A 23986-nucleotide genomic window follows, 5' to 3' on the forward strand; every position below is an offset into this window, starting at 1 on the left:
CCGCGCACGCCGGGACTTGTAGTTCGGAAGGCGGGCGACCGCGTGGGGCGCCGCGAGCGGGGCTGGGCTGCGGACTACAGCTCCCAGGCTGCCTTGCGCGCGGGCGGTGGGCGCATCCGCTGGCGGCGGCGTGGGCGCGCGTTGCCGGGCAGTCAGCTGGCCGCGGGGCGGTAAGAGGGCGGGCGGCGGAGGACGGCCGCGTTAGGGAGTTTGGTCGCGTCCTGCCGGTCGTCGGGAGGGTGCGAAGGCGTCCGCTCCGCTATGGCTGAGACTATCGCGGACACCCGGCGGCTGATCAGCAAGCCGCAGAACCTGAACGACGCCTATGGGCCTCCCAGCAACTTCCTAGAGATCGACGTGGGCAACCCGCAGACCGTGGGAGTGGGCCGCGGCCGCTTCACCACCTACGAGATCCGCGTCAAGGTGAGGGCGCGGCCCGGCCTGGCCCACCCGGGGCCCTGGCGCCTCGCACGGCTGCATGAGGCCGAAGCGGGACGCCCTGCGGCCCGGGGCTGCTTTCTGGGCTCGGCGGGGCTAGTGGCGGCCGCCAGGGCTCGGTCTGGGAGCCCGGGGGCGGTGGGCTCCTCCTTCGGCTGGACGGGAGGCCCCGCCGCTGGGCTGGGGGCTGATAAAGCGGCGGTTGGTCCCGCGGCGCGGCTCTCTGTAGATAACTGGGAACGAGCGCTGCGAGGTGCGCTGCTGCTGGGTTGAAATACTCCTCTAGGACGTACGTTGTGTGGCTGATTTCATGTCACTAGAAGAGGGTGAGCTTTCAGCTGAGGAGGTGTAACGTGGGTGGATCTACCTAGAGAAAGGAGTTCGCGTTCAGGATTGCATTGCTCTCAGCATGCTGTAAAGAGTGTGTAAACAAGCCTAGCAGACAGGCCAGGTTAAACCTAGCTTTCTCCTGAGTATATGAGGAAAAGCTGTGTGAAGCTATTGCTGTGTTTCTCATTCCTGATGTTTGTCTATGTAAGCAGGATATTGGAGGAGTGGGCAGAAAAATACAGTATATGCAGGACTCTAAGTGCCTGTGGCTAGCAGGGACCTGAGGCAGGTTGCACTTGCAGTCTATACTGCTGGGGATAAGTTGGGTTGGAAAAGACAACCTCCATGATTTGACCTTTCTCTGTAGTTTGTGATTGAGTCTGCTGTCTTGTAGCTGTCATCGTTGAAGCTGCTCAGTAATAACTGCCTGAAGTAGAGACCTCACTGATCTCTTGCACATGCACTCAGGCTCTGCAGTGTAAGTTCTGCTTTTAGTGAATGCCACAAAGTGTACGTGCCTTTCTGGCATAAGAGGCTTAGGCTGACATCTGCCTTCTTGGCCATTAAAAGTCTTCAGATAAAACTAAAACCTTGTATGTATCTTCAGGTAGTAAAGGTCCATGTTTTCAGCTTAGTGTAATTTTGCTTAGGAATGCAAAATCAACTGAGACCTAAAGATACTAGAGAGGATGCTGCTTTAATTATAGCATTGCTAAATTGTCATTCTCTAGTTGCTATTATTAAATTCCAGGATACATCTGTATGGCAGGAGGAATAAACTGAAATGCAACTGTAGCTTAAGTTTGGCTTCTGTGTAAGGACAAATTGGGACTAGCTGCCTTGTGTTACGTTATGCTGTGATTATCAGGGCCTCAGCTACCCTCTTAGCAGAAAGAAGGATGCAGCTTTTTACTTTGCTGATGGGTAAGATGCTCTAGTGCCTTAAGTTTCTTATGTCTTTTCTTTCCACGAGTCTGAGCATCTGGAGTTGCTGGATTCAAGGCGTGTAATGCGAAAGAGCAGTCATAGCCTTGGTATGTCCTTGAGAATTACAGGGAGTTGCTTGGGATTAAAAAATAAAAATCCAACTAAAGTCCTTGAGGTTAAAGAAAAACAGAAGGCCAGGTTTCTGGATAGCAGATGGGTTAAAGTAGCCTATTTAGGGTAGAAATCTTGAATCCCTGTTGTAGGGAAGAGCTAGAAGTGACCTTAACAAACATGCTCTGTAATGATACAGTGACCTTCTATTTTTCCTGTTCCCTAATCCAGTTACTATGTAAACACTTCCTCCTTCATCTCTCTTGCATGCATCTGTGTGCATAGGTATACAAAACTATCTGTTGTAGTACATGATTATGCCCTTTCCAGTTGCATATTATTGTACATATTGTGTCCTTGGTGTGTATTCTGATGGGTATCATGAACTGTAAAGGTGAGTTTTGTGTTTCTGCATGCCAAAGGCTACAGAGCAGGTACTGCAAGTCATGCAGAATGTTTGCTATCGTCCATTATTTTTTTCTCAGATGGACACAAACTATATTGCTAATATGAAAATTTCAGCATGAAAGTAGTTTGAACTTGAATTACTTCAGTATTGCTTTTCTAAAAGGTAGATCTTGTACTATAATCTGCTTGTTGAGCATTACAGTCAGGAGCCACTAACTGGTCTCTGTGGTTTGGTGTCTTGTGGTCACTGAAAGTAGTAGCTGATGTTCCCAACTTTCCCCCAGCAGTGCTAGTAATGTCAGCAGAACAAACCTGAGGAGATGGATTGGCATACCTGTGTTGTATCTGGAAGACTTTGTTTTAGGCTGTCGCCAACACTAACATGTGGAGTGGTGCAGGAATGAGTGACTAAACACCTAGAAAATTATGGTTGAAGCTATTGGACAGCTTTACCACGTGCAGATATTATGTAAAGGCAGAAACAATGTCACAGAAGATGCTGAGAGTCATTTTGGTGTTGAAGCAATTAGACTTGTGCCATTGTTATGGTGCCTTCAAACCTGGTTTGAGGATAATTCTATCTTTATTGCTTTGTCTGGATTTCAAGATTTAACTTTTTTTAGGAAGACTGAGCTTGATAGCGAACTTTTGAACTGATGTCTGATAATTAATGTTTTGCTAAAGGTACTTATGTGAGGCTTTGCAGGTTTTTGTCATCACCTGTATTGGAAAGCTTTCTGCTAGAGTTGCAGCTGAAGCATATCTGCTGTTTGGAAAGCAACAAGTGGATTGATTTCATGCTTTCTCAGTTTGCTGTATTCTTCAGCTTCTGGTGACATCAGGCTTGGAAAGCTTAATAGGGAACCCAAATGTGTTTACACTGCTTAGCAATATACTAGTGGATAAGCAAGTTGGTTGTATTTCAGTATTTAGAAAAGCTTTTTGGAGTTTACCTCTGTGTTGTGGTAAATATGTGGTACGTGGACAGACATTTAAACTTTCCTGTGCATACTGCAAGTGCAAGCTTTATGTAGTGGTTCCAGTGTGGCAGCTTGCTTAACAAGTGATCAGTTACCTGTGTGGTTTTTGTTTTCTTAGCATTTAAAGATACAGTCACAGATATTGGAATCTTTCAGTAAAAGTTGTTAGGTGGGATTAGCCAAAATATTGTCTTCTGATGCTGTGCTTGCATTAAGTGACGTTCTTTTCTCAGCAAACTGGATAAGGTGTCGATGGAAAACTTTTCACTGCAGCAACCAGTAATGTTGCACAATGTGGCAATATGGGACTATACTACTGCAGCAGCATCGTGACAATAAAATCAGATATCTTGTTCAGTATTGGTAAATGATGGAAAACGCCATCTTGTCACTTAAGCGTATTACTAAAATAGGAAATTTGAGAGGGTAATATTCTTGACAGGGTACTTGAGAATTTGCTTTCTGTCAGCAACATTAGGCAGTGAGTTCATACTATCCTGAGATATCCTTTGTCTGCAGGCTTGGAGTAAACTAAAAAGGAGAATAAAGTAGTTAGGGCATGAAGCTTCAAGTATGTTTTCTAAGTACTGCTTGGTAAATTAGTCATCTAAAGTTGTCTAGATGACTTAGAGCTTGTGCAATGGTTAAAACTGATAAAAAGGAACAAGATTGCCTGTTAAGCCAATACAGCAACGTATTTTATTGCCCTTGCCCCTTGATGAGAAATGTGATTTAACAGTTAAGTTCTGAGTGGAAATATACTTGATGTCATGTGCAGTTTCTCAGGAGTCTTCACTCTTTTCAATCGAGTCCTTTTTGTGGGGAAGAGCACCCGCTTCTCTCAGAGAGCAAAAGCTATCCTTAGACATATTTTTTTTGTTAGTTTTACCTTTTCAGGCCTACACGTCAGCACACTTCAGTAAAAGCATATGTTACTACTTATGGACTCTAAGCTAGAACTTTTTCTGAGTTGCAGGAAACAAATCTAGAACAAATGACATATTAGCCTCTTAGAGCATGTCTTCAGTCTAATCCAGTTCCGGGTATTACTGTACTTATACTACAATTGGGAGCAATGGTATTCCTGGTAAGTGGGTCAGCAGGAGCATCCATGCTCAAGTGGGTTCTGTGCAACAACCTCAGTAGCTAAATCCTTTAAGGAGACAAGATTTAAGCTTTACAAGCCGACTTTGATCTCAGCAATTGGTGACACTTCAGAACCACACTCCCATGATAACAGCAGTGCCACAGGAGGTGAGCATGTAGGTTAGGAGGACAGCAAAGCATACAGATACACAGGAACTTAATATATTTGGAAAAATATGTATTAAACACAATTCCTTGTAGAAAGGTAACGCGGCTGCTTTGCTTCCAGATGTGACACACATTACTTGAGTGGAACTAATGCTCCATAAGGCAGTGGTCACCTTTTCTATATATTTTGTATGAAGGCATCTGTGGGCCTGCAGAGATACGATGGCTGCTCCAAAGGTAATGCCTTGCATTATATTGTGTTGGCCCATGATGTCAGAGGTGGATGTTGAGGGTATGGCAGTAAAGGTTAAACATTCCTGTCAGTGTTCTGCTATGTTTTGTTGCTGTGTGACAGATGGCAGCAGAGGGGCAATTTGACAATGGCATCTGATGTGGAAGGATGTATGAAGCAAAGGTGCATCATTGAGTTCCTCTGTGTGGGGAAAAAAAAAACTGGTGCCCTTGACATTCATTGACACTTGCTGAACATTGATGGAGACTGAACAGTGAATGTGAGCACAGTGAGGCAGAGAGTGGTGCTTTTCAGCAGTAATGGCAGCAATGTGAAAGACAAACCATATTTCAAAGAGACCATGCACAGCTGTTGCACCATAAAATGAAGAGTCTTGATCAGCACATCTGTGTGAATCAGCAGATTACAATCAGGGAACTGTGTAAAAAGCTGAATACTGACTTCAGTGTGTTGGAAATGATGGTGGTGATGTTGGAATTTTGCAAAGTTTGTGCCAGGTGGATCCCACAAATGCTCACACGTGAACAGAAAGAGCACAGTATGCAGGTTTGTCAGGATCTACTGAACCAATACGAAGCTGAAGATGACATTTTCCTGGAGTGCATTGTTGTGAGAAACAAGATATGGGATTACCACTATGAGCTGGAGTCAAAACAGCAGCCCTTGGAGTGGCAGTGTGCAAATTGTCCGAACAAATAATTGGTTGAAGACACCACCCTCAGTGGATAAAGTGATATGCACAGTCTTTTGGGTTAGGAAAGGGGTGATCTTTTTGAAATTTCCTGGCATCAGTTATGTCATGGTGCTGTCTAAGGTGAAGGCTTGAACTTCCCTGAGTAAGGTCAGAGAAGAATACATACCTTCTCTTGCAACACAATAATGCCAGGCTACATACCAGTTTGAAAACTATGGGGCACATTGCCAGTCTTGGCTGGACTGACCCATCGCACTCACTGTATAGTCCAGATTTGGTGCCTTCTGACTTCCAAGTATTCAGGCCAATGACAGATGGACTGTGTAGGTGTGTGGGAGCTGCCGAATCACTGCCTGAACCTCTGATTGACCACCTGAGGTAAGCAATGAGTCAGCCCTGGGAGCACAGGTGAAGGCAATTCACCTGTGCTACTGGAAGGAGTGGAGCCTGGCTGTACCTCTCCTAGACCTCATTCCAGTGGGGAAGGATCTCTTTTGGAGATCGCCCCTCTGAGAGTCTTCTCAGTGAGCCGAGGACAACGGTAAGCTTTCCATCCATTCTTCTTTAGCATGATAATCTGTTTAGCCTAACTTTCTTTGTATATTTCTTAATTATAACATCTGTATATTCACTGATTATACAGTAGGGGAATCTTAGCAATGATGCCATTATATCCAGCTGTGAAACAGTGGATCACTTCTACTAGTGCAGATTTTTGAGGGTGGCATGCAGGCTTTGTTCATTGCTGGTGAAAATACATAGCTAATGGTGATTGTTGACAGATAATGTTTTGTAGCTAAGAATATGCTCTATCAAGAAGCGTTATTGTGTTCCTCTTTGTTGTTGTAGTTTCCGTACCTTTACTGTCAGAACATCACACATGCTTGACTGCATAGACCAAATGTGGGGAAGGAAATGAACACAGGCTGTGAATTGCCTGCGGTGTTAAGAATAGCATTGGTCTCGAAGGATTGGGGAAGTAAATCACTGTACTGCTAAACTTCAGTTTCTTTTGAAAACTTTTGTCATCTTAAACCAATGTGTGGTTGTTTTTTTTTTTTTTTGTTTGGATACTGTATTTGTACTCCAGATTATTGGTATTAGTCTGAGTTGAGTAGTTATATTATCAAATCAATTCAGAATGATTAATGAGCAGAAGGTCCGTGTTTTACCTGTGGTACTCTCGAGCTAGCAAATGTGGTTTTGATCTGTTTTGTCCTTGAGCCATAGCAAATTTCCAGTCCTTGAGGTCATCAGGGGTTAAAGTTGTAGACCTCTCCTGCCAAGGAAAGAGAGTCCGCTGGTGCTCATAATTCACTTTAGTGTCATTCAGCTTTATGGCCTGTGAAGCTTGTGGTGGGGTAATGACTAAACACTGACTCAGTGCGGATATGTTTAGGGATGCATAGTCAGCATGAATTCTCTATACTACTGCAAATTTTGTATCACATTGCAAGAGCTTAATGCTAGCTAATTACTCTTCTAATTCTAGATACTGATACTAATTGTGAATGTTTTTAGACTTCAAAGAATAAAAATGCGGTGATTCAGGTAACTCTGTTCTGTAGCCCAGGCACTGTATACACATTTACAAACATTAACAATTCTCTAGAGCAACAATTCAGAGCATTAGCTGAAAATCTAAGGAATTCCCAGGATACTAGCTAAGAAGACCAAGAACAGGCATGTTTTCAACAAACTTCTGAAGCAAGAAAAGTAGATTTACAGATCTATTCCATGCATTTGCTCTGAGCAGCTGATTTTTCTGTGGAGTTTTTAATTTAAACTAAACTCAGGAATCTAATCCAAAGGTACTGGACTAGCTTGATGTTGATGTGTGTTACTGTGTAAATAAAATAACCAAGTCTTTGAATAGCCCTTATTAGTATATTAGTTTAACTAGTGACTTAGGCACTTTTTCTTTCTGCTCATACAATGCATGCCTTGATTGTCATATATTGAGTGCACTCTAATACAGTGCTGAACAGACCAAATCAAACAGAACAGTGTCTAATCTTTGTAGGACAGATGGCTGTGATCCAGGTAGGCATGTGATGCCAGAGGTTTTTTTTATGCATCTTTATTTTTAGCTGGCTTGTTTTTTTAAAAAAAAAAAAAAGTCAACTTCAGAACAGTTAAGTGGTCTTCTGTTTTTCATCCGATGAAATAAATAGCACAGTTTAAATTGTGGCTTTGAACTGTAAAGAAAATATGTTGTATTTTTTCCCCCTTGGTATTGCAATACCAATTATTCTACTGAAGACTATTCCAGTAAGTACAACACCATGCTAGATTGCTGTTGAAACTTGAGGTGAGGATCACAGAATTGTAGGGGTTGGAAGGGACCTCCAGAGATCATCGAGTCCAACCCCCTGCCAAAGCAGGTTCCCTACAGCAGGTCGCACAGGTAGGCATCCAGGCAGGTCTTGAACATCTCCACAGAAGGAGACTCCACCACCTCCCTGGGCAGCCTGTTCCAGTGCTCCGTCACCTCACTGTAAAGAAGTTCTTGCGCATGTTTGTGCAGAACTTCCTATGCTGCAGTTTCCGGCCGTTTCCCCTTGTCCTGTCATGATGGAGAAGCCCTCATCTTCTTGGTGAAGTGAGGAAAGGGGCAGCAAAACTGCTGCTGTGGACTTTGAACTGTTCAAGATGCTGGTAGGGAGGGTCCCTTCAGGTTCAGTCCTGAAGGGTAAAAGGGCCTGGAAGGCTGGTCGTTCCTCAAGAAGCAAGTCTTAAAGGTGCAGGAACAGGCTACCCCCCAGTGCCACAAGATGGGCCGGTGGGGAAGAAGGCTGGGGTGGATTAACAGGGAGCTTTTCCTGGTGCTCCAGGAGGAGGAGAATCTACCTCCTGTGGAAGAATGGACAGGCAGCTCAGGGCCAATACAAAGAAGTTGTTAGGGCATACAGAGAGAAAACTAGAAAGGCAAAAGCCCAGCTTGAACTCAACTTGGGTATTGGGGTAAAAGAGTATAAAATTTTTTTTTTAAATATATTAACAATAAGAAGATTCTCTTCTTAACAATAAGAAGATAACAATAAGGAGAATCTCTGTCTTTACAGGTTGTGGTGAACATGATCACTGAGGATAAGAAAAATGCTGAGATTCTCAACTCCTTCTTTATATCTGTCTTTAGAAATCAGACTGGTTATCCAGGGTACTCTACCCCTGACCTGAAAGTCTGGGATGGGGAGTAGAATAAACCCCCCATGATTCAGGCTGCTTTCCATCATCTCTCAGTGTTCCTGATCAGCCGGAGAGATTCCAGAGGATTGGAGACTTGCCAGTGTGACTCCCACCTACAAGAAGGGTCATAAGGAGGATCTGGGAAACTACAGGCCTATCAGCCTGACCTTGGTACCAGGAAAGGTTATGGAGCAGATCATCTTGAGTGCGATCACAAGGCATGTGTGGGACAACTTGGGGATCAGGCCCAGCTTGCTTGACCAACTTGATCTCCTATGATCAATTGACCTGCCTGGTGAATTTACTAATTCTTTGTCTGAATGTGTTCTCTTTAAAATGAGCCCATTTTTAGCCTAGGCTGCTGGAGATACGATCCGAAGCATCATGAAACAATCTGTTTTTGTGGTCTAATCTTAAGGTTTGTTCTGCTTTGAGCCTGTTGACTGTGGCACACCTAGTGTAGTTGTTCAGGATATTGGTAAACTTTGCCAGATAATGACAGAACCTATTTGGCCAAAAAAAAAAAAACCCAAAACTTTGAAGGCATGCATGCTAATTATCATAGAGCAACTCTGGGCTCAGGACAGTTACCAAAAGTTAACTTTTGTCTGTAGTTGAGACTGATAATGTTCATGGTTATTTCACTATTAGGATCCTACTGCTTTAGTCCTCAAGATGAAAAATATCGTAGCTTTGTGTCTCAGTACTGTAGAATGGGAAGATCTGCAGAGCTTGGTTTAGCTAAGTCAGCATTGTTTTAAATCCAGGCTCACAAATATGGTCAGATTTGTTTCAGTGTTTTACGAACTTTTTGGTTTGTAAGATACCTACAGCAGGCCTGGATGCCAAGTGCACATAAGGGAAAGCTGTAGAATTTGGCTTTGATCAGATGACTGATTTTTAGAAAGCATGTATGAAAATAAGTCTTAATATTCACTTCTGCTGCAGGGAAAGAGGCTTGCATTTGGTGAAGTACATAGCAAAAAGTTTAAACTTGTAGTGACCTGAAGTCTAGAGCCTGCTTGCTTTTGTACTTGTTTTTTGTTTTGTTTTTTAATAATTGTAGGAGATAGGCAAGTTGCTGCTTATGTCTGGTCTGGAAGGAAGCAAACCACTGACAGAGTGTCTGCAATAGCAGTGGACTGCTGGAGCTGTTTTTTTGTAATAAAGAATGGTGGGGCTCTTGCATTAAGAAACCTGTAATACTTTTTCTCCACCCTGGGACTGCTTACTGTAATCCCCTGGAGCTGCCATTGGCTGCCTGTAAACATAGCTGGCAGTGTAGGTTCCTGACAAAGATTGTGGTTAGTATGGTGAGATGGTGAGAAGCTTCAATTTAGCTTCTGAGAGTCAAGGCTGCAAACTTCTATCACAAGTGAGCTGAGTGCTTTGTTTCATTCTATTTTAATGGAAATGGAGTAGTATCAAGGCTACCACAACCTACTTGAAAAGACAACATCAAAGTAGGTGCTATGGCAACAGTGTTGCTTTATTCTCAGTTTGTTAAGAGTAGGAGACATGAGCAATGCCGTGCTGCTGATTAGTGCAATATTGGCATATGAGAAAATGAATCAAATCTGCCTTAAACTGCTCTAGTTAGCTATGGTTGTGGAGTTCAGCAGTCATGGGGGGGGCTAGGCTGTGCTGACGTGCTGAGTCAGTCTTGTGGAGTGTCAGTGTGCTCTTTAAAGGAGCCCAAATGCTCCTTTTTAGTTGAATTTATATCTGGTAACAGATTCATAGGGACAAGTCTGGCTATTTGCTAAGTTGTTTACTGGCTGGGTGGGTTGATTCAATCTGGATAATAGAACACTTAAATGATTTCAGTAGAGTACTTCATAGTATTAGAGCACCTCAGTTGTCTTCCTGCATTTAAATTTGTTTCTATACCAGAATGGCTGCACTGGAGTACTGTTGTGTATGAATTTGAAGCATAGTATTGGCTTGTACTCATTTACTTGCACTCTGCGTCTGCAAATCTCTTCAGCTGCATCTGTACACCATTTTAAAACCTTCTAACTGGACATATCCTAGGAATTAACCATAGTAGCAGCTAGAAGACTAGTCTGTGGTCATCCAAGCTGCAGTCTTAGAATTGTCATTTGCTTCTGAAGTGACTCTCCTGAGCTTGGGGTTAGACTTTGTAGTTTGAATGTTATAGCTGAAATAGTTTCTCTGCAAATGCAGGTTTTGCCCTAAAATGCATTAGTAGGCAGCTGCTGCTTCCTGCTGTCAGTTTGTTAAACACCAGTCGGATGACTTGATTGTGGAAACTTGCTTGGCATCTGAGTGGAAGAATGCAGGAGTGACTTAGGATTTGATTGTTATTTAGATTTTTAACGAAGTAGTTGAACTTGGCAACAGTTCTGACAGTGCTTATTCTAGTGCACTGACTTGGCTGTTAGTTCACACAGCAAAATAAAATTGATAATTTTAGAGTATTCAGAGAAAGCCTAATGGGTGTGTGCGAATATTCTGATGAAGAAATGATACTAGACAGCATCTCTTTTCTTAGTATCTTTCTATACTTGGTATTTGGGGCCATTTAGAACCTCTGCAGTTCTGGTTTATTGGTCCTGGAGTTATGATTGATCTGCAGTTCTGGTAATTGACTTGCTTGTCTAGTGTATTTGATAGCACCCAATCCTTTCAGATTAATAACTTGCATTCAAACTACTAAAGAGACTGGAAATTTGTTAAAAATGGTTTTGATTAAAAAAGGAGACAATTATGCTGTAGAAGAAACAGTTGTTACAATAACTGTGCTGGATGAGCTGTGATCCAAAGGCTGTGCCAAACCGGGTCATGAGTTTCATGACAGACCGTGCAGATCAACAGGCCAGAAAATTGAGGGAGGAGTTTATAAAAATGAAATTGGCCTGACTTGAAGTTTTGTGTATTATTCTCATCCCCATTCTAGCAGGCAAACAGAGCTAATACAATGTTCTGAATAGCCACTGGCTCATTGGTAGCTAAACAAAGAACTATAAAGCTGAGCATAACTTTTAATACACTGCATGGCTCTGGTGCTGACGTTTTATTAGGAACTCAAGTTCCTCTTGACATTTTTTAGAGTTGTCTGCAAAATTCTAGCTCACTGGTTGCCTATGCTTCAGCAACTGACTGGCTTGTTTAATGAAAACCATCTCTCCGTGGCGGGTGGAGGCATATGAAAACCCCTTGTTACTGAAGGATGAAGTGGTCTGCTCAAACGGGGTAGCAATCCTGCACTAGAGAGGGAATGTACTTCAGGTGTGAATATAACCTGACTTAAAAATAGGTGCTTAACATGTAAGTAGGCTAAGCAGTGTAGAAGAGAATTCTCAAATTGCTTTTTTATGTGAATCCTTTTAACAGCTACATAACTAAAGAACAGTAGAATTTCTGGAGGAAGGAGAACTGCTGCAGTTTGCACTTAAAGAAACATGATATTTAAAAGTTGATCTCAGCAGCTCTGAGTTCATATCTGGATTGAAGAGCAGTGGATGTAGTTTTCTTTTAGCATATAGTTTGAAGTTGTATCGGTATAATGCTAACCTTTTAGAATACATGTTTGAACGTTTTCAGTGATGATCAAAACTGGGGAAGCTTATTCACCTTGGAGGGAAGGCGAGCCTTATGACTGTTCCTTTCTCCAACCTGCTTGCTTGACTAGTGTGTTAGAAGTTGACAAGGAATGCAGGAGGTAAAATGAGCTTAATTGGCCCTTCTATCCCCGCATTATACTTTACAGCCTGATATGCTGTTCAGAGATTAACTTTTTTAGACCTTATGCCTATAAGCATGAAAAGAGTTCCTGAAGACCTGGGAACTTATGTTTATCTGCTATTATTCTGCTGTAATCCTTCTTGTAAGTAATTTGATAAGAGAATGGAATATTTTCTGCAGATGAGAGCCTAGATGTTAAATATTATGAAGGACTTTCTGTTCAAGACACTAACAAAGAGTTGATGTTATAATGTGCAAGGCTGAACTTAGTTAAAAAGCCAGTAGCTGAAATTGGAGAAAAATAATCCACTGCTTCACTTCTGGGAATCTCCTTCATGCACCTTTGGGGACCTAGATTCATTCACTCTTGAGTAGAGTATTCTTATTTGGATGTGTGTTTATAAAGCCTGAGTTCTGACATAATAAAATTGCATTCGGGTCTATTATTAGCCAGCAGTACAATGAACAATAATTGCCTGGGAATGAGATCCTAAATGCTTTTAAACATTCAGCAATATGAGATTTCATTATAAAATACTGTTTTGTACTTCATCTGTGAATTGTGGATTAAATAGCATCGTGTGAAAGTACCTAACTAACTTCTCAATTACTTTTGAACTGCCCCAGCCAAAAGCTTGTTATTGACAGGCAATAGCACAATGGCCTGCAGTCATAGGCCTGCCTGGTGCCAGAAATATAGCTTGGCAGTTAAACCTATCATGAATAGCCAGAAATGTCACTTGATAGCTACATGTAACAGCCCACAAATGATATTGTTCAGGGATATCCACTCAAACTGGGACCAGAAGCTGAGTGGGAAGTTTAAGCCATCCCACTTTAAGGTACTAGCTGAGAGTAATTTCTGTGCTTCTACCAACAGAAGAAAACTTTGTATAATCACAGTTAAATCTTAGTATCTGAGTACTCCTCAAAAGCTTCCTTTCTAGATGTATGAGACAAAGCTGGTGAATATGCGGTCTGCCAGCAGTCTTTATTGCTGGTTATGCATGGAATTTATGGAGCTTTGGTCTTGCTTATAGCTGATCATAACTCCTATGTGAACTTTTCTGTAACCCCGTCAACAGTTTGCCATCATTATTTGAAGTCTAAATGTTGTTAAGATATTGAAGCTTTTCTTTCTGGGAACATCATTTTTGAGTGTTCTTCATGTCTGCTCTTTAGGTGTAGTTTAGATAACAGTGGGATAAATGTGCATCCCAGGATTAATATATACAAATTAATATAGTGTGGTGTGCAGCATTATAGCCTGACTTGCGTTTGATGTTTCTCAAGGACATTGGAGTTGAGAGCTGACTTGTCTAGGAATTCTGCATCATGAAACACTGCTTGGTTTAAGTTTGAGATCAGGTGGTTTTGCTACATTGAACGTTGTGTTGCATCTCCTCTTTGTAGGCTTCCTTAGAGCTATCCAGATTAGACAGATCTGCTGACAGATCTTCAGCTTCATCTGTCCTGAATGGATTCGATGAAGACTGTAGGACTTGCCTGCTTTGTTCTTAACTATGTTGGAGACCTTGTTGCTTCAGGTATCAGAAAACCATAGCAAGCTTGGCTAATTCAGTATGCTGGCACCTGAAACGTTCCCTTGAGCACATTAAGAAGAGCCTGAGTGGATAAAGAAGGCTTTTTTATTCTGACTACCTCTCTCCAGTGTGCATATATTGACACTGGGAATTTAGCTTTTGAGAAAGTAAGGCTAGCAGATACCTGTGCAGCATTGGAAACATTGCAAGTGATGAGCAAATCTACTCCTAGGCAATATGACAAAATGCCAGTTAACAGGATGCTGTACGAATGAAGGGCCTGCAGTTGAGCAGTTTGGGCCTGCAGTTGAGCAGTTTGAGACATAGCTTAGTTATGTAGCGTACAAAGGGATTTATCAGCATTTCTGTATGGAGTGTTTCTCAATACCGTTGTGTTGTTGCTAAAGCAGTGCTAACCTTTAAGATCATTTTTGTTGATTCTCTATGAAAGCTTCATTCTCATCTAATCAGGATGTATTTCATTTCTAGACAAATCTTCCTATCTTCAAATTGAAAGAATCTACAGTCAGAAGAAGATACAGTGACTTCGAATGGCTAAGGAATGAGCTGGAAAGAGAAAGCAAGGTGGGTAAACTTAAATATGAACTAAGTCTTCATGTACATACAGGGAGAACTGATAATGAAATGTTATCTGTATCTTATGAAGCATATAGCTACATCATAAAGCTGATGTTGCTGTTCAAAACTTCCAGAGCTAAAAGTATGTTTGAGGTTTGCTGAAAGACTAACACAGCTATTAGCTGTGTAATGGCACTGAATTAGAGTTGATCAACTTAAATTCAGTTTATCAGTATGGGCAATTACTGTTCTTCTCTAGTCCTGTTTTCCTTCACTAGAGATCTGAATTATGAGTCGGGTCCTCTAAAAGGAAGATGTGGCACAGGAGTTGTATAAATTTGCTTACAGGCTGCACTTAGGACACATTTCTAAATGTTTCAGGTCGTGGTACCACCTTTACCAGGAAAAGCTCTTCTTCGTCAGCTCCCCTTCCGAGGAGATGATGGTATATTTGATGATTCCTTCATAGAGGAAAGGAAGCAAGCTCTTGAGCAATTCATAAACAAGTAAGTATTGAGTAAGTATACGTGGAGATAAACTCAGAACTGAGCTGTGCAAAATGGAATTATAGCTGCTAATCTGTTACGGTAGCTACACTAGGTTCAGAAATTGAAACTTTCCATAATCTCACAATAGGACACATTAACATTGCTCATCTAGTGTTAGTTTTGGTATTTTGGTGCTTACCTGAACAGCTAAAGTGAATGCTAGTATTTTAGCTAATTTATGCAAATTACTACTAAAATTATAGCATTCAAAATAGTTCTATTTTTCACTTTGAGAAGGTATCCTGCACTAGGTGAATAATGAAACTTACAGTGGTTTACTTCAATTGCAGGTATGAAGTACTATCAGCTCATATAACTATGCATATTTTTTGTAATATTATAAGAATCTGAAAATGTAAAAAAAAAAAAAAAAGTGCTTGAGGTATGTATATGTATAGTTTGAAACAGACATTTTAAACTTTGTCACTGGCTTGCTAAGGGTAAGTAGATATATCGGTAATAAAGAGCTATTTCTTGCTCTACCACCTGACACTACTAACTACTCAACATATAGTGATTTTAGGAGCTACTTTAACCTCTTATGCTGTAGGTCCAAATCACAGAATGTTTTGGGTTGGAAGAAACCTTAAAGACCATCTTGTTCCAACCTGCTTACTGTAGGCAGGCATATATCCCATGGGATTGGACTGCCTAGGGCCTCCATCAACCTGGTTTTGTATGCCTTCAGAGACAGGGCATTTGCAGCTTCTCTGGGCAATCTCTTGTAGCTCTTCCACAGTCTCTGAGTTAAGAATTTCTACCTAACACCTCTTTTTTAGTTTACAATCATTACCTTTTGTACTATTACAATATGTAAAAGCTTTTTTTTTTTTTTTTTTAATAAATTATGTTTAAATACTAGAAGGCCACAATGACATTTCTTCAGAGCTTTCTTTTCTTCAAACTGAACAATGCCAGCTCCCTCTGCCTTCATAGAAGAAGTGCTGTAGCTGGATAGATGGAATACTGTCATTTCCTAGTTTGTCAGATCTCTAAAGCCTATATTGTTCATACCATCTGGTTCTGGGTTTTTTCATCATAAAGGATTTGAGCTTGTCAGTTCCACTAATATTTTAATCTTGTTCAATAATAATGTTGTTTAATGGGAATGGGAGATACCCTTCAGTTGAACAAGATCTTAATCTGCTCGTATATAGCTGATTATAGTCAGTTTTCATTGATCAGTTCAGGTCTGTGGCTTGGGGGGTCACAAGTGAATGACTACTGGAAACTAGAACTTGCACAAGTCTTCACATAGTTGCTTGCTAGTTCACTTTGGAGGTATTTCTAATATTTGTGAGCAAATGAAATGCTTCCAACTGTTACTTCCCTGTTTGAAGACAAGTGGGATGAATTTCTTGCACATTCAGTTTTGCTTTTATGGTACTTGAAGGCAGATGTGCTTGTGCTAAGGTAAAATGTGCTTTGTAAGGCTGTATGATAACTGTGGAGTTAGAACTGTCATTCAAGCAGGCTTGGGACTGTCCAGTTTGGAGGAACTGTGCGTACTAGCACTGAGTTTATCGACATGCACAGAAAGAAGGTGGCTGACATTCTAAAGCAACTGACAGTGAAACAGCTTAACTCAAATAGCTGAAGAACATTTCAGTATAGTTGATAGAAATGGAGTGATCAATTTGCTGATAACACTTTGAGTCTTACAGCCATTGATGCACTGATCTTGTGGCAGTACGAAACTTCTTGGTCAATTTTCTTTTCCTTGAAAGATAGAAGCAGGCTGTTAGTGTAGTTATTGATGTAGTGGCAGACTTGAGTACATCCGGAAAAAGACTCATCAGGCAGAACTTGGCTATTCAAGCTCATCAGTCTATTCTAATGGTTGTATTTGCTTGAGTTGCCTATGCCAATTAAAGTTTTAAATCATGTAGCAGCTTTTAAGATTATACGAAGTATTCTGTGCTGGTGAACTTAGCCTAGAGTGGATCTCGCATAATGTAGTTACAATACTGCATTCTCAAAGCTCATCTTATTCAGTGCCTAAGATAACTGGTATTGCTGCATCCAGGGAAGGTGATAGTGCACCAGCACCAGTTGTTGATACTCAGGAATATTTGGATGACTGTTATTGGGAAGTTTTAGACAACACTAAGCCTTTTTGAGCTTTTTTGAGCTTTTTGAGCTTTTGAGCCCTAGTGGGCCAGCTTGCTTGCAAAGCCATCGATACTACTCACAGTGCCAGATGCAGGTGTAGGTATGCTGCAGAAGCCTTTTCTGCTGGAACCTAACTTAAGGAGGCATGAGAACTTTGTAAGTGTGTCACCTTAGTGAAGAATACTGGGGGGGGGGAAAAGAAGTACAAAATGAGGTATTTGTGTGAAACCAAGAGCTGGATGTGAGATCAGACCTAGTCTAGCAGTTCAACCACCAATTTGTACCCTTTAGATGAGGGTGAAAGAATGTAGTCTTTGTCTTTTCCTGAGTTTTTCTTTGAACTTAAAGGCAAACAATTTAGTCAAATATGAGTAAGAAACCCAAACTAGCTGCTCCAGGCTGTTCTGTGTTTTGCTTCAGACTGCTGCCTATTTACTTGCACTTGTTAATGTTGATAGGCTTTGACTATTCTCAATGCAATCTATCGGTGCTGGGTAGCAGAGCTTTGCTGGGTTAAGGGGTACCCTCAGTAGCCAGTTGTGACAAATTAATCAGTCCTGTGGAGGAATAAGCACTACTAGATACAAGTGGAGAAGGTGCATGTAAATTCTCTAAAGTACTGATGCTAAGCCTCTGAAGCTGTGATTTAGTTTTGTGAATAATCTTCCATTTAGAGCAGACATGTTCTAACAGATAATTCAGTTTCAGCTTCTTTACTAATAAAAAGTAGCTCGGTGTAGTTCATACCTGAAACAAAAATCTATGATAGAGATGTTATTCTCTTCTAGAACAGACAAACTCACTCTCTTTGCTGTGTTTCATATCTAAAGACATCTTCAGTTAACAGAGTGTCCATATCTAGCACCCTTTGGTTAAGCATCAGTGCTGCCTGTGCATACTGAAAATACGACTGTGGTAATGTTCTGCTTTAAATTGTGTCAGGGCCTGTAGAAGACCTTCACACCCCCTGGTGGACTAACTATTACTCTGTCTGGTCTAACTAAATGAAATCAGACTAAGAACTGATGTGTTAAGCTGTTTTTAGAGACTTATTCTGTGTCAAAGGCATCAGGACCAATAAAATCAGCTTAACTTGGCTTAACTTTCTCATAGAATGGGTACAATCAAAGCACCCTCTCAGCTGCAGGTAATGGATGACATAATATGCTTCCTACTGATCTGAGATGACTCAGAGTTCCTATGGGCTAATTTAATGCCGGGGAGAATGGCAAGTCTTGCCAGACATGTTTGTAGACACCAACAGTAGCTGGAAGTGGATCTGTGCTGAAGAGCAAGCCCATAGGTTGTTGGTGTAAAAACCCTTGCTACTGGCAAGCTGCAAGTAGGCTCAGTTTGTGAGTACTAACGCTTCTTTTTTTTTTTTTTTGCTTCCCCAGGGTTGCAGGCCACCCACTGGCACAGAATGAACGCTGTCTTCATATGTTCTTACAAGATGAAGTAATAGACAAAAACTACACACCATCCAAAATAAGACATACTTGAATTCTGAAATCCTTTCCAAACATTAGTGGTTCTTATGCTTGATTTTTAAGAGGTTGTAGTTTGTCTTAGCATGCTGAGGATAAACAGGCACAAAGTCTCCACTAACATCAGTACACTGCTTGGTCTTTGCATATACTTTATAGCATCTCACTTGTCTTTTAGCTTAATCCCTCTGATTCAAGAGTACTATATTATGAGACCATCCACCCCTTGCAATGTCTCACAAACCTTTCCACTCACTTGCAATGACTTAACAATGTTTACTGACTTGGCCTTACTTGAACTTGCACAGTTGTAGTGTCACATGTTCACTTGTATTTGACTAAACTGCTTTGCTTTCTGAGGTAGTCATTTGTCTGAACTTCTTTAAGAGACTGCTTTCTTTCTGATAACCCTGTGTGAGATACACTTATGCAATTGTCTTCAAGCTTGTAAAACACTTTATACTGAAATAATGAGGGAATTATCTTTATATTCTGTAAGAGGAAAAATCAAATTTATATACTAAAATAACTTGTCTAAAAGTTTTGAAATAAAAGTGAAAATGCACTTCAGGTGTTTGTCACTCTTGACCTTGAGTGTGGACTATCTCATCATTGCTGAGAAGCAAAGACTTTGCTATTCTAAGTGAACTGATGTTTCAGCCTTGCTGTAATATTCTTCTGCAAGGTAGTGCTTTGCCCCTAACAGTTAACCCTGTAATGCCCTTGGATATGGGCATTCACCAATCCAGTGTTATCATAGAATGGCTTGGGTTGGAAGGGACCTTGAGGGTCATCAGAGATGGGGTGTCCACAACCTGTCTGGGCAACCTGTTCCAGCACCTCACCACCCTCTCAGTGAAAAACTGTCATTGATAAAGGTGTTGAAGAGCACCAGTTCCAAGACAGACCACTGGAGGAAATCACTTGTCACCAGCCTTCACCTGGCCATAGAGCTGTTGACCGTAATCTTCTGTCTATGACTTCCAACCAATTCCTTATCCATCAAATAGTCCACCCTTAAAATCTGTATCTCTCAATTTTAGAGATGAGGATGTTAGTGAGGAACCACGTCAAAGGCTGTGCTGAAGTCCAGGTAGATGACATCAGTTGCCTTCCCTTTGTCCACTGATGCCATCACATATAGAAAGCTACTAGGTTAGTCAGGAATGACCTTCCCTTGCTGAAGCTGTGCTGGCTGTCTCAGATAACCTGTTTATCCTATGTGTGCCTTAGCATGTCTTCCAGGAGGATCTGTTCCATGATCGTCCCAGGCACAAAGGTGATGCTTACTGGCCTGTAGTTCCCCAGATCTTCCCTCTCTTATAAATGGGAATGGTGTTTTCCTTTTTCTCACATTATGAGATGTAGAAAGTATTAAAGGTTGTTCCAGCATTGTTCAGCCCTGTTCATGGTAGTCAACAGATACATGGCTTCATTAAACTTCGAAGAAGGCTACATCTTCATTTGGTATGAGAAGCCTCAATCTAGATTCAGCTATTACATGAAAATTATACCATTCTGCAGAGAAAGAAATGTTGACATAACCTATCATAGGGCTTTTAGGTCTTATAGCTGAAGATTAAGGTGGTTCTGATCTGCAACTGCCATGAGGGATATAGAGTCATGTAAGCATGCTATGCAGTGTTCTCACTTCCCTGAATGTTAAGAGAAGGAAAGGCTGTAACATTGTGCTTTTATGACCAATGGTGAAATGCAGATTATGAATGCCTAAACTTGAGTTTGCAAGTAACAGCACTGAAATAATCTTTCTCCCTAAATGCTTTTATGGCTAGAAAAGCCTTCTTAGTATTCTGAAATGTGATGTGGAAGTTACCTATCCAGATGCTCTTGAAAACCAGTTCAAGAACACTAGCAATCTGATCCAATGTTTTGTGTTCTTAACGGTGCATGTTCTAAACAATTTGAGTGCATGTTGGCTTAGAGTTGGTTTTGCTGCTTTTTCCTTCTTATATAAAAATATACTCTGTTCTGCCACTATGTAGAGAACATGCTACAAACATGCAAAGTTACTAATTTTCTTTAAATAAGACTGTTAATCTCATTTTAAACTTCTACTCTGTCATTTGTATCGAATTCTGGATGTGAAAGCTTGAGCTGACAAAATATCGGTGGGCTGACTGGGTTATGTGTAGTATCAGTGAACACTTGTCTTTAAACATTCTATTTTGTGGCTGCAATAAAACAAGAATTCATTTCTGACTATATCAACAAAAATTATCTGGTTGCTTGCAACCAAGTGCAGTCTTTATTTTTGGATTCTGGAATGGAGGGAAACATACTAGTGCTAGTGGTACAGCTCTGGGTTGCAAGTGGGTTGTGTAAGTTTTGATGCTTGATTCCATGGGTAGGACTGTGGGATAGAATCAGCATAGTCTTTGGTATGTATGAAGGGGGCAAAAATCAGTTATTTGAGTGTCAAACTTTTTAGTCTAGCTTTTCAAGTAGTTCTAGTTAAGGCAAAGCGATTTATTATAAAATTCCCTGCTGCTGTTGAATTACACTTAGGCTGAGTTACTCTTGAAAATGGGGAATGAAAGATTAAATGTATATGAAGTTTTATTATTTAGATACATAATCAGGTGTTCTTTTTCTTTTCTCAAACGTTCTTTTCTGTGAGAAGCTTTTTTCTGAAATCGAAGTAGATCTGTCATATCCCTAAAAGACGATGTTACGATCTTCATCATCTGGTGCAGGCAAAAAAAATCACAGCTGAAGAGGGAAGAGCTGCATACTTGATGTCAGTAGATTCTTCTTGTATTTCTGAAGTGTAGCAAGGATTTTGGAGTTGTTACAACCTCTGAAATTGACAGGATCTTGGATACAGTGGGCATCTGCACTGGCTTCTAGGATCTCTCCTGAGTGTCAGTGCTTTGAAGCTAGCTAGTTCTGGTGTAGCGTAAGTGATTCTGCTGCTGTGCAATCTGTGGAGAAACACTGTCTGAGATTAGTCATCTAGGGACTGGGACTGGATAGCATACTGCAGTGTGCAGCTACCTCGTATCTTAGGTGCAGTTCATGTTTATTGCTGCACAGCAGGAGACTTGTTGAAATGAATATTTTGTCACTGGTTCTGAACAGCAGTGCCCTCGGCCTTTTCAACTCATAAACTGTATTGTCACAAGGGTGGGAAATAACTAATTGTCTGCAATCTTCAGTTTATTTTAGTGTAGAGCAAGAAATTGTAAAATCTGTTGTAAGTGCAGAAAGAACTCTTAAGTGTTCACTGGGTTTTTTTTTAAGAGATAAATTCACCTCATCCTATGGTGAAAACGCTCCGTGCTGGTTCATACAGAGGGTGTTCCAAAGTCCTGTAGTCCATAGTTTGTCTTACCTGACTCATTGGAAAACTAGTCTTGTACATGTAATGGTCCTGCTGTCTTGGAAAGAATGGAATGTGAGACCTCTCAGACTTAACAGAGATGGGGTGGAAAAGCTTTGGCTTCTGTATCCCATGGAGTTGGGATTTCAGTCCTGGTCTGTGTTTCTTGACACCAACAAAGAATGAGCTGTCGATATACACTGTGTGTTTCCAGTTGCCATTTTAATGTGCGCAGTCTTCGGTTACTCACTGCCTTATAAACAGTGTGTTTTATTATCCTTCTATTGCCAGTTTCATCCTGTGCACTGAAGTTTCTTACCCTTTTCTTTGGTTTGATAACACAATTGGACACCGTAATAAAACTCCCGAATCTTTTTAGTTGAAGCAGTGTTTTTGTACTCATCAATCGTTGTGAGCTGCACAACTCACAAATACTAAAAACTGAAATAACATGAAATGGAAAACTTACACAAGTTAGACATCTAATCTGCTTAGAAGTATGTCCCAGAAAAAGCTGTATGTCAGATCCTTGAGAAGAAAATGTTAGAAACCTTGCAGTAAGTATATATATATATATGGACTACTGAAAACAGCTCTGTGCAAGACTTCGAAGTCCCTTTGCGTGAAGGTAGCACCACCTGTAGCTGAGTTATTCCCTTAATGTTTGTCTTGCCTGTTCTTTAAAACCTCTGATGATGGAGACCCCCCACAGTACCTAAGGCAATACACTTTAGTAGAGATCGTTTCTGTTCCCTGGTAAGTAGGGTACAGTGGAAGATGCTACTCCAGAAACAAGAGGAGAAGTGTTAAAAGGACAGTGAAAAGTAAATTCAATATATTTTTATTCTTTGTAAATACAATGAGTACAACTTTTTAACTTCACAAATCAGTTAATCCACTTTGTACAGAAAAGTTTTACTCATTCTATGATAGTCCAAGTGCTGATTTTTCTCAGTGCTAGTTTCTAATAACAAATCAAATTTTGAAAAGTACAGCAGCTATCTTTAATTTTTTTCTACGTGTTTCATACATCAAATAAGCAGCTTATAACATTTTTGTGTGTAAGAGGGTGTAGGTGAACAAGGCTTCAAAATTAGAACCTGGAATTTTCTAAAAAGGCATTGGAGACTTTTGAAAGTTGTTAGCATCGTTTCAGTCAACCAACTTTATTTCCTTGAAATAAAAGTATTTCCGTTGGTGTCTTTACAGTCATTTTTACTTCTCTGCGCATCTCACTGACAAAGAGTTTGGCTGCCGTTGCCTTTGGTTTCAGCAGTGTGCCAACGGGACAGCCAGCAGGTCACTGAAGCAATCATCTCCATTGGATTTGGTTTTGCTGTTTTTGTCTTCCTTCCTTGACTTGTACTCTTTGCCAGAGGCTGTGTGGATGGGTGCGTGTGTGTAAGAAGGAGAGAAGGATTGGGGAGTTGTATAAAGCTCTTCTGTCATAAGATGTTAATTCTGGTGACATCTGCATCACAGATCACCAGTTTTATTTTGCAGGAAGAATGGAACTGCTGTCATAAGCTACTTTTTAATCAGTTCTGAAGGCCACTTTATGATGTATTACTGCAGAAGCAATGTTTTGGTAACCTGGTCTTAAATGTTGCCTATTGTATTAAAACATTTTACCAACATAGGCTACTTTTAGAACAGTTCTGAAGGCCACCACATCTCGCGTTACAACAGAAGCCAAGTTTGGTCACCCAGTTCCAAATACTGAACAAAACTAAAGTACCTTCTTTCACATTTCGTCTCAGATCTGCCAGTTAAATGAGAGAATAGCACAGTCTTTGTTAACTATGACTGGCATCTGAATTGCCTCCATCCTGTAGTAACAGGAAAAGCAGCCAAATTCCAACCACTTTCACTTTTTCTGTAGAACAAAGCATTCTCTCCATGATCTAAATCGCTCTGTTCAGAGCAGCAGAATCATATCTACTGGGGTATTTTTTTGTCAATGGGTTTAAAGGCTAAACATTCCCAGGCTTATGCTTCCTGTAGATTTTGTTAGTTGAGGCTTATTCTCCATAGATAAAAGTTCTTCTCAAACTGTCCGTCCTGATCGTTTGTTTTAAGGAAAT

General features: G+C 40.9%; 1 protein-coding gene across 1 annotated transcript; it reads left to right on the top strand.

Moving 5' to 3' along the window:
• Positions 1-261: 261 nt before the first annotated feature.
• Positions 262-18578, top strand: SNX3 (sorting nexin 3; the record flags this gene model as incomplete). The annotated part of the gene is made up of 4 exons (XM_079550122.1): positions 262-423; positions 14326-14421; positions 14797-14921; positions 18473-18578. The coding sequence occupies 4 exons, from the start codon at positions 262-264 to the stop codon at positions 18576-18578; spliced, it is 489 nt and encodes a 162-aa protein (XP_079406248.1).
• Between the last annotated feature and the right edge of the window lie 5408 nt (positions 18579-23986).

Source organism: Tetrao urogallus (genome assembly GCF_951394365.1).
Source record: "Tetrao urogallus genome assembly, chromosome: 2".
Taxonomy (NCBI): Eukaryota; Metazoa; Chordata; class Aves; order Galliformes; family Phasianidae; genus Tetrao; species Tetrao urogallus.